General features: G+C 41.8%; 1 protein-coding gene across 3 annotated transcripts; it reads right to left on the reverse strand.

Moving 5' to 3' along the window:
• Nucleotides 1-1,391: 1,391 nt before the first annotated feature.
• LOC115141541 (protein YIF1B-like) lies at nt 1,392-9,383 on the reverse strand. 3 transcript variants are annotated; one of them, XM_029680497.2, is made up of 8 exons: nt 9,206-9,383; nt 3,900-4,120; nt 3,682-3,786; nt 3,435-3,513; nt 3,274-3,331; nt 3,031-3,186; nt 2,755-2,848; nt 1,392-2,623 (listed from the first exon to the last, which is right to left on the reverse strand). In XM_029680497.2, the coding sequence occupies exons 1-8, from the start codon at nt 9,276-9,278 to the stop codon at nt 2,468-2,470; spliced, it is 942 nt and encodes a 313-aa protein (XP_029536357.1). In that variant the 5' UTR covers nt 9,279-9,383; the 3' UTR covers nt 1,392-2,467. The 3 variants fall into 3 exon arrangements, with proteins under 3 accessions (XP_029536357.1, XP_029536358.1, XP_029536359.1); XM_029680498.2 differs by having other exon boundaries at nt 9,236-9,380; XM_029680499.2 differs by having other exon boundaries at nt 9,226-9,331.
• Nucleotides 9,384-11,309: the final 1,926 nt, after the last annotated feature.

Consider the following 11,309-nt stretch of genomic DNA (forward strand, 5'->3'; position numbering starts at 1 on the left):
GGTCACATCAGAAAAGCTCAGTAAATGACAAGAACTGTATATGGCAAAGTGTAATGTGTAGGCCAAATTTTCCTACCTGTACATTTAAATCTAGCCAGAATGAAAGGTTAGCGGGTAGTGAAGTCCATTTCAGTTGCTATTGGCCTATCAGATATGAAAATAATACATTGGTATTACAATCCATTCCTTTTTGATTTGATTATTTACAAGTCACATAGCTTTCTGTAAGCATGAACAAGGCCACTGTCCAATATATCGATTGCAGCTTTTATCTAAGCATTTTCATAATTTGACCACGTCTCGCTATAGGTTATCATATTCAGGTTCCGTTAGCGATTTATCACTGATCAATTATTTGGAGGAAACTAAACCACAATTGTACTCCCAGCCTGTCGCTTTTTTTAAAATGTGGTGCTTTTTAGTCCTATATAGGTGTTATTTTCAATACAAGATTACAATAATATAAAGACAACATCCATGCGTAAAGAACAACCCTGTCCAAACCTGTTTGGATAATGCTTTGCGCCACTCTGAGATGCACTTTGTAGCCTACTTGAACTTGTTTTGGTTTTTACTGTGGGCATTAGGGCCTATGTGTCATTTCTATTTATACTGTTCAATATATTTTGTACACACATCCAGATACTCAGCTCGTTTGCGTGGTGACCTTTTTTTTTTTTTAGGGATGGGAGAGATTCTCAGAATATTTATATGTACGGCCGTGGACAGGTCAAGGTTAATTGGGACAGTAGGCTATTATGGCCAGTCTTAAATCATTGGATAAAAAAAGTAGGCTGTAATGATGAGTATTAAACAAAACGTGCCATTTCCTTTCAATTTATACAGCTTGTTTCATAATGGGAGGTCCAAGACAGGTTTAATTCATTTACATACAGGGAGGGACCATGGCATCTGGGCACAATGTGGAAGCAGCGGTGGATAAGACACATTTTATTACCATGTGTAATGCAACACATTTCGATTAGATAGTGATCCGATCAAGAACGGATGACAACCACATGTTAATCCAAGGTGTAAACCACAACTTCTGTTATCTGATTGTGCCATGTGACAGTGGGGACAGAGCAGGAGTGTTGGATCAAGATTGACAGGAATATCTGACATACATCTGCTAATGTCAAGGTAAGCAGGCTTTATCATACACACCGGCTTTCCTTATTGATTACCATATCATCCTAACCTGGGGCAGAGAGGGAAAAGGGCTAAGGTGTTAATCTTACATAGATACAATGTAGCCATTGTCCATTAAAGCTTATTTCCTGTTGGAAAGAAATTGTAGCAATAGGAAGCAAAGTTTGAGTGTATGTTAGTGATACCGGACAGGACATATTCAGCTTCATAACAGTTCAATTTAAAAAAGCCATATCAAATTTGTACTCCAGTTTCAGTTTATTTATCAAGTTGAAGAGAGCATTAGAGGATCCATGTTATTCCGCCTCTGTATATCAAATATTCATAAAAGCAACTGAGGCATGGCAAGCAACACCATTTTAGCGTGATATCTCTAGTAATTAGGCCTACATTTGAAATGGAGGCTAGTATTTGAACATCTTAAACCATTAAATATTTTTTCCACTTTTCCAGTTTGAAGCCTGAAAATCAATTACAGTGTCATATGCTCATGTAATTTTGTCAAGCTTGTTTAAAAAAGCATCAGCTGTAATTTAAGATGACTTAATGACTTTGTTACATGATTGAAAGTCTTTTGTTTGGGCTTCAGTTCGTGGCACCAAGACATGTACAAAAAGCATTTTTCTTATTTACAAACACACATCCACAAATCTGTTTACAGACATCATCCTGTGATTAAGGACATTAAGAGCGCTTTTTTTGTGTGTTCACTGGACGGCGCAGGCAAATTATGCTAAAGCCTTTGAGTCAATGTAAGTATGTAACGCAAGAACACAATAAGCCACATGAAATGGTTTCCCTGCGTAGTTGTGACACATTACAAATTGTGGGCTGCAAATTCTGCAATGCAATGCCGCAGGACAGCCATTTTACGGAGCTAACTTCGTTCTTGCGTTGCCTACTTACGTAGGCTATGAATTTGCCTTAACTGTGCTTCCATCCTTGGCTCAGTCAAAGCTTTTGCGATTGAGGACCCAAGCTGGATTGCTAATATACAACCATATGTTCACAAATACTTAGAAAACATAACTAATTACAGTATACAAAACAAAACGAGCCAGTCAATTATCCTTAGACAATTACATTTTTAAAAAACAATACAAAAGACAGGTCAACACTACTGTTACACTGGTACTGTGAGACTTCGCAATGCTAATTCTACAATGCCATTTGTGTGTGGTTTTATTTATCCGTGCATGTGTCCCGCACCTCTGCAGCGAATGGTGGGGAGAAGTGATGGTCAGTGAACAGTCTTATTTTTCCATAGAGAGGTAAGTGTCTTGTCAGATGAAACACTCCTGGTCAGCTCGTGGTCTTACCTGACCAGGTGATAGGTCAACCAGTACATAAAAATGGGCTGGGCGGCTGCGATGGACATGGTCAGGTACATCCTCAGCTGGTTCCTGGCCCCGTGAACCAACACGCCTTGGGCTGCTGCCTCAGACAGGAGCTTGAGTCTCAATGTGCGGATCTGAAGAGAGGACCCAGACAGAGGGAGCCAAAATCAAGCTTGTGAACCTACGTACAGTAGTCAAGGCGCTAGCAGGGGGACATTGGGTGGAGTAAATCCGATTCTAATCGTCCGCTCTTCCTGCTACTCACCGTGAAGACGAAGATGGATATACAGCACCACAGCAGCGTTAGGTAATATCCCGTTCGACCAAATAGTAACCCTGCCACGACCCCTACAATCATCCTGCACACACAAGGGAATCTTTCACAATTCATCCGAGTAGTTGATGTGTCATCATGTCTTTACAACTTTAGTATATACTTAAGACAACTTCCATGTTGAAAGACAGGGAAATCCAGAAACACAAACCGCAATGTCATACTAATCATGTCAGAGAGCAAGAGAGAGAGAGAGACCAGCCATACCCCACATATTTGTATCCGGAGAAGGCCACAAGATCGATAGTGGTGAGGTCTGTGTTGACTGTGACCAGGTAGAGACTGAGGAGGACAACCAGCACCTCCATGATGAGCCACACCAGGGCTGAGCTGGCCTGCATGCCCAGGATCTCAGGGGTAAACCTAGAGGGGAGATTAGTTTAGATACACGTTTCAGGATACTCTTTATACAGAAAACTGGGAAGAAAGGTGCAAAGTGGACCAGTTTACCTGTTCTGTGTTCCGAGCGCTAACCCAGCCACCAGGATGTATGTGATAAAACCCATTGCTGCAAAATAATATAAGGCAATGTTAAAACAATAATAGGCTAGTTGCAGGTTGTATTTGTTTAGTCTCAGTCAGGGTGGTAGACCTGACCAAATCTCCTTTACCTGGAATGTACAAGTCAGGAGCGTTGATATCAAAGCGTGGAGCCACTGGGGTGTCCTGTTGGTAGCTCACTTCCCAGTTCTAATCAAAAGCAAAACAAAAACATACACCTTCTTCAGTCACCCATTCAATGAGAGTCATCCTAGGACATAAGTTCAGTATCAGCTTGGTAGCTCTGAGTCTGGACATGGACACAAGCAATACCAACAGATGGTGACCATAGTAACACAGGGTGACAAGCATTAGTACCTGGTGCATGTAGGGGAAGACGAGCAGGCCGAGTTTCTTGCCCACGTAAACTGTGTCCACGGCAAAGTAATATTTCAGCTTAGAGATGGGGAGGAAACGATCCAGCTGTAGATGAAACGGAGCAAAACCAAGACAATTTAGGCCCACTTAATGACACATCATGTTGCCACTTACTAACTGGTACCACAGCTATGTACCGTCACTACCATGAGTCTTACATTTTTGTCCACCAAGTCTTTGCCCTGGCTGGCCAGGCTGCTCCCGTAAGCCATGGCCAAGTTGGACATGGGGTCTGAGAGGAGGGTCCGGCCGGGGTGGCCCATCGTCCCAACACCATGGCCCTGGAACCCAGTGGGCTGCCCCCCCGGCACTGCACTGGTGTCATCAAACAGCTGACTGGGGTCTGTCCCGTCCATTGACGTGCTCCTCGTTTCGGGATCTGTCACACCAGAGGTGGATGAAAACACATTCTGGTCAGTGGAGTGGAGAATACAGGCTGCAAGTACTGTGCAACACAAGCATGCATCGTTAATACCTGTGATGTTATGTGAAGCTGTAAGGTGGCGAACGGCAAACGTCCAATGCATTTTGAAGGACAACCCAAAATGTAGCTGCAAAAGGAGGAGCTATGCAGTGCACATTGACACAATTCAACAAATAGCCTGGCCTAAGCAGACAGTGCCTATAACGGGGTCTCTTCACTCCATGTGTAAGATAAACCCTGTTCTCAGTCATCAATTCTGGGTGTGTTTTATTCCGAGTGCAGAATCACATCGCCCACTAAGCAGATGGACACCCTTATGTCACCCCAGCCACTTCCTATCAATGTATACTTTGTCCTTTCACAGACATCCATCTCTCTTTCTCAAAGAGAGAGAGGTCAACCAGGACAAGTAGGCTCTATTTCAAAATTAAACTTCAAAAACGGACACACTTATAGATCTCCACTCGTGGTCTACTGTAGAGCCGGGACGATAAACCGAAAATGATCGGTACCAACCAAACCGAGGATTTTACAGATATCAATAACTTTAAGTATAGGAATGTGAAGAATGAAATTAAATAAGTCTGCTAACTGGACAAATGGTACAATATTACAAGTAGCAGTAGTAGTTAAGCGCCATATAACAAAAGTAACTGGTGCACACTGTTTTAAAGTTATTCAATTTCTCATTATCGTGCCAATTTATCGCGATATAGATGTTTGTCCATATCGTCCAGCTCTAGTCTGTCTCAAAAAAGCCTATAGGCCTAAATCATGAAATACAATGTTTGTCATTCATTAGAAGCACATCTCTGATTCTCTATTTCTGACCTATTGAAATGGGTAGCCCTAATGTTTCATATCCTTTACCAAATCAGTAAGTTTACCATGGTACTCTTAGCCGTTCTCATGACTACAATTCCATTCCATTACAGTGGAGCCAATCCATGTCCAATTTTGCCTTGTGAGTGAAATGGCCCATAGCTCTGATGCTTCATGTAGCAGGTTTTGCCTGCTACATAAGTTCTGTTATAGTCACAGACATGATTGAAACAGGTTTAGAAACTTCAGTGTTTTCTATCCACACCTACTAAACATATGCATATCATATATTCCTGGCATGAGTAGCAGGAAGTTGAAATTGGGCACGCTATTTATCCAAAAGTGAAAATGCTGCCCCCTATTCCAAAGAGGTTAAGCAATGGCTTTTTTTCTGGCCACTTTTCCGTAAAGCCCAGCTCTGTGGAGTGTACGGCTTAAAGTGGTCCTATGGACAGATACTCCAATCTCCGCTGTGGAGCTTTGCAGCTCCTTCAGAGTTACCTTCGGTCACTTTGTTGTCTCTCTGATTAATGCCCTCCTTGCCTAGTCCGTGAGTTTTGGTGGGCGGCCCTCTCTTTGCAGGTTTGTTGTGGTGCCATATTCTTTCCATTTTTTAATAATGGATTTAACTTCTCAAGGGTAGGGTGCAGCATTTGGAATTTTGGATATAAAGCATGCCCAAATTAAACTTCCTTCTACTCAGGCCCAGAAGAAAGTGTATGCACTCTAAAGTTTCCAAAACTGTTAAAATAATGTCTGTGAGTATAACAGAACTGATTTGGTAGGCAAAAACCTGAGAAAAATCCATTCAGGAAGTAGGATTTTTTGTTGTTGTCGTTTTCTACTCAATGCCATTACAGTACCCATTGACTTAGGACTCAAATTGCAGTTCCTATGCCTTCCACTAGATGTCAACAGTCTTTAGAAATTGTTTCAGACTTGTATTCTGAAAAATGAGGGAGTAAGAGCAGTCTGAATGAGTAGACCCTGCCGTGTCAAAGAGCTTTTTCATGCGCGCGACCAGAGAGTGCCTTTCTTGTTTACCTTTTATATTGATGACGTTATTGTCCGGTTGAAATATTATCGATAATTTAGGCTAAAAACAACCTGAGGCTGGAATATAAACATTGTTTGACATGTTTCTATGAACTTTACAGATACAATTTGGATTTTTTTGTCTGCCTGTTGTGACTGTGTTTGTGGATTACTGAAGACAACGTGCAGACAAAACGGAGGTTTTCGGATATAAAGAGATTTTGGACTGATCTTTGTGGGCTATACTCAGCCTTGTCTCAGGATGGTAAGTTGATGGTTGAAGATATCCCTCTAGTGGTGTGGGGGCTGTGCTTTGGCAAAGTGGGTGGGGTTATATCCTTCCTGTTTGGCCCTGCTCGGGGGTATCATCGGATGGGGCCACAGTGTCTCTCGACCCCTCCTGTCTCAGCCTCCAGTATTTATGCTGCAGTAGTTTATGTGTCGGGGGGCAAGGGTTAGTTTGTTATATCTGGAGTACTTCTACTGTCTTATCCGGTGTCCTGTGTGAATTTAAGTATGCTCTCTCTAATTCTCTCTCTCTCTCTGAGGACCTGAGCCCTAGGACCATGCCTCAGGACTACCTGGCATGATGACTCCTTGCTGTCCCCAGTCCACCTGGCCCGGCTGCTGCTCCAGTTTCAACTGTTCTGCCTGCGGCTATGTAACCCTGACCTGTTCACCGGACGTGCTACCTGTCCCAGACCTGCTGTTTTCAACTCTCTAGAGACAACAGGAGCGGTAGAGATACTCCTAATGATCGGCTATGAAAAGCCAACTGACATTTACTCCTAAGGTTGTTGCACCCTTCGACAACTACTGTGATTATTATTATTATTTGACCATGCTGATCATTTATGAACATTTGAACATCTTGGCCATGTTCTGTTATAATCTCCACCCGGCACAGCCAGAAGAGGACTGGCCACCCCTCATAGCCTGGTTCCTCTCTAGGTTTCTTCCTAGGTTTTTGCCTTTCTAGGGAGTTTTTCCTAGCCACCGTGCTTCTACACCTGCATTGCTTGCTGTTTTGGGGTTTTAGGCTGGGTTTCTGTACAGCACTTTGAGATATCAGCTGATGTAAGAAGGGCTATATAAATACATTTGATTTGATTTGATTGAGGAGTTCACCACATCAGTCATTGGCTTCTTCAATAAGTGCATCGATGATGTCATCCCCACAGTTACCGTACGTACATACATACCCCAACCAGAAGCCATGGATTACAGGCAACATCCGCACAGAGCTAAAGGCTAGAGCTGCCAGTTTCAGGGAGCGGTACTCTAACCCAGAAGCTTATAAGAAATCCCGCTGTGCCCTCTGGCGAACCATCAAACAGGCAAAGCGTCAATACAGGACTAAGATCGAATCGCACTACACTGGCTCTGATGCTCATCGGTTGTGTCAGGGCTTGCAAACCATTACAGACTACAAAAGGGAAGCACAGCCGAGAGCTGTCCAGTGACACGAGCCTACCAGATGAGCTAAACTACTTCTATGCTCGCTTCAAGGCAAATAACACTGAAACATGCATGAGAGCACCAACTGTTCCGGAAGACTGTGTGATCCCGCTCTCCACAGCCGATGTGAGTAAGACCTTTAAACAGGTCAACATTCACAAGGCCGTAGGTCCAGACGGATTACCAGGACGTGTACTTCGAGCATGTGCTGACCAACTGGAAAGTGTCTTCACTGACATTTTGAACCTCTCCGAGTCTGTAATACCAACATGTTTAAAGCAGACCCCCATGGTCCCTGTGCCCAAGAACACTAAGGTAACCTGCCTAAATGACTACCGACCCGTAGCACTCACGTTTGTAGCTAAGAAAGTCATGAAGAGTGCACAACAAAACCTATTCTCCCTCAGGAGACTGAAAAGATTTGGCATGGGTCCTCAGATCCTCAAAAGGTTCTACAGCTGCACCATCGAGAGGATCTCGACCGCTCAGCCTCCGACCGCAAGGCACTACAGAGTGTTGTGCGTACGGCCCAGTACATCCCTGGGGCCAAGCTCCCTGCCACCCAGGACCTCTATACCAGGCAGTGTCAGAGGAAGGCCCTAAAAGCCCCCCTTCTAGAACACTGCTGCTACTCTCCGTTATTATCTATGCATAGTCACTTTAATAACTCTACCTACATGTGCATATTACCACAACTAACGGTACCCCCATGTGTATAGTCTCGCTATTGTTATTTTACTGCTGCTCTTTAATTACTTAATTTACTTATTACTATTTTACATTTTTTTAACTGCATTGTTGGTTAGGGGCTCGTAAGTAAGCATTTCACTGTAAGGACGGTCTACACCGGTTGTATTTGGTGCATGTGACTAATACAATTTGACTTGAATGTCCCCGAGTGGCCTAGTTACAGTTTTGGCAAGACTTGAACATGTCTGTCTAGCAACAATCTACTTGACAGAGCTTGAAGAATTTAACAATTAATAAATGGGCAAATATTGTACAATCCAGGTGTGCAAAGCTCTTAGAGACTTACCCCAAAACTCACTGCTGTAATCACCGCCAAAGGTGCTTATTTGAAACATGTATTAATTTTGTCATTATGGAGTATTGTGTTGAATCCATTTTGAATTCAGGATGTAACGCAACAAAATATGGAACAAGCAAGGGGTGCTAAATGACGTAAATAGAATACTGTGTATTGGGAACAAGTTCTGATTGAACACTGGGCGGAGACCAACAAGAAGCTAACTAAACAAGAGGCACAGTCCCATGTCCCAATTTAGAAGCAAGGTAATACGTGAAGGCTTGAAATCGTAACTCTTGAGAGCGAATAGCGCGACCTTCTAACCTACACCTGAATAATGTGGCCCGAAACTGATCAGACATGTTTCAGATTCGCTGTCTACATGGAATATAACAACGTCACCAGATAGTTTATCTAATGACGTGGCTAACAGCCAGCCAGCCAGCTAGCTAGCTAACTCAGTCTTGTGCAATATGGCGTTAGCTAGCCATATTAGTAAGAAATTAGCTGTCATGATTGATAACACACCGCATATGACACACAAAAAGCAAGTTAGCTAGCAACATTTTCCAGATAGTTAGTTTAGCTTTGGCTTGAAGAGCAGCCATCGAGTGGGTTAGCTTGTTAGCTAGCTATTACTATTAGTATTAGCATGCCGGTTAGATACATTTCTAGGCCAAAAAGTTCAGACATCTTACCAATAGTTTGATCAACGTACGTTAACTTACGCTGTCTGGACACACTTTGGGTTGCGGTGTAATCCATGTCCATCAATTATTACAGGTAGTTTCGGATATCGTCTATAAAAACGCTGATATGAAACCATTCAATATGCTTCCTACAAAATTTGTACACAGCCACACCCATGTGTCAACTGGCCAATGATAGAATCGTAAAAGACAAGACGAAGTTGTTCCAGGAAAAATGTGGACCAATCGAAATAATCCACTATAATTAATTTATTTCTACGTCTACCATTTACCATCACTTCTTGGACATAGTAGTCTTAGATATGCAGTTTTAGACACGTATTTGTCCTGTAAACATTACATGGTCATTTTGACAGCGCACAGGGCTGCGGGCCAAACCGTTGTGGGTTTGCAGACTACCATAGACAAGAGTAGGGGTGGAAAGATCTCCTATATAGTAACATGAAAAATAATATTTTATAAACATTTCATGCAATTCTACTTTGTTGTATAATAGCGGAAACGTTTTTAAATGTCATAGTAATAGGTCGTTAATTACAGTACATAACAGTATTTTTACTTAAGTACTTTACACCACTGATTTTCACCTATATTTTTTGACACACTGCATCTCTTGCACAGTAATATGTACCTGTATTGCACCCTTAGCACGGATATTTAGATTCCATCAGGTTCTGATATAGAGTGGGAAAGTGAATCGGTTTCTCATGACGAATGGTGTTCTAGTCTCTTGCCGCGTTCATCTGCCATCCGAGTTATCGGAAGCTCCTAGTTCCCAGTGGGACATTTCATTTAAACGATCCCCCAAATAGGAATTGCAAGCAGTGGTTGAAAAAGTACCTACCTGTCATACTTGAGTAAACGTAAAGATACATAAAATAGAAAATGACTCAAGTAGAGATTAAAGTCACCCAGTAAAATACTACTTGAGTAAAACTATATTTTTTTAATATACAAAGTAAATGTATTTGCTAAAATATACTTAAGGGAGGTAACGTTAATCATATTAATAAAATATATATTTTACCTAAACCCTCCTTTGAATGCTTGAAAAAAAATGACCCTCCCCTAAACTCAAAATAATTTTTAAAACATGTGCATAGGAGTGAACGTCTACCATTTACCATCACTTCTTGGACAGACCAGAGGTTTAGATATGCAGTTTTGGAAACTTATTTGTCCTGTAAACATTACATGGCCATTTTGATAGCGCACAGGGCTGCGGGCCAACCCGTTGTGGGTTTGCAGACTACCATTGACAAGAGTAGGGGTGGAAATATCTCCTATATAGTAACATGAAAAATAGCCTTTAATAAACATTTCATGCAATTCTACTTTATGTTATATAATAGCGGAAACTTTTTTTAATACCACACGTTACCTGAAATTACAAGATAAGAATGGACAGAGAGGTTAGGCATCTGTTCATTTGATCATATTTCTCCAACGCCAAATCAGTGTTGTTTGCAACGAAACTGTCCGTGTTTGCAAATAATACAATCTGAGCATGGTGCTGTACTTTCAAAAGTTAGGCCTACCTTTCCACCCCAGACAGAGTAGGCATACCAACGCAGAACAAATATAAGCTTTAATTGCGGGCTACTCTTCTTCCATGGCTTAACCCAATGAGAGATCACAAGTAAACCCAGCTGTCTTGGTTTAAACAGTTTACTCAATTGATAGTGACAGAATTTGATTAATTCTCAAGCAAAGTAAATGTATTGTCTCCTCGGCTATGGAAGGTTGTAGCTCAGCGTCTGAATATCCAAGAAACGGAACAATGATATCCTCATATGTATCGGATTCATGTCTTTCATGGGTATTTTACAGCTTGTTCCTATATATAAAGAATCGGACCAAAGCAATGTTACATATCACTTTATTTAATCTCATTCGTTTTATTTTCTTCAAAATCTTAAACTAGTAAAATCTTGTTAGTAAAATCTAAAATGAAGATGGATTAAATTAATTATGCCCACTCAGTTGCCTACTTTCAGCATCATGAGCTGTCCATTTCTGACTGATTGTGCCACGGCTTCTGCTTCAAGTTTCAGCACCACAATGTAAATTACTCAAATATGGCTTATTGTGA

The sequence above is a fragment of the Oncorhynchus nerka genome, linkage group LG14, assembly GCF_034236695.1.
Source record: "Oncorhynchus nerka isolate Pitt River linkage group LG14, Oner_Uvic_2.0, whole genome shotgun sequence".
In the NCBI taxonomy this organism is placed as follows: domain Eukaryota; kingdom Metazoa; phylum Chordata; class Actinopteri; order Salmoniformes; family Salmonidae; genus Oncorhynchus; species Oncorhynchus nerka.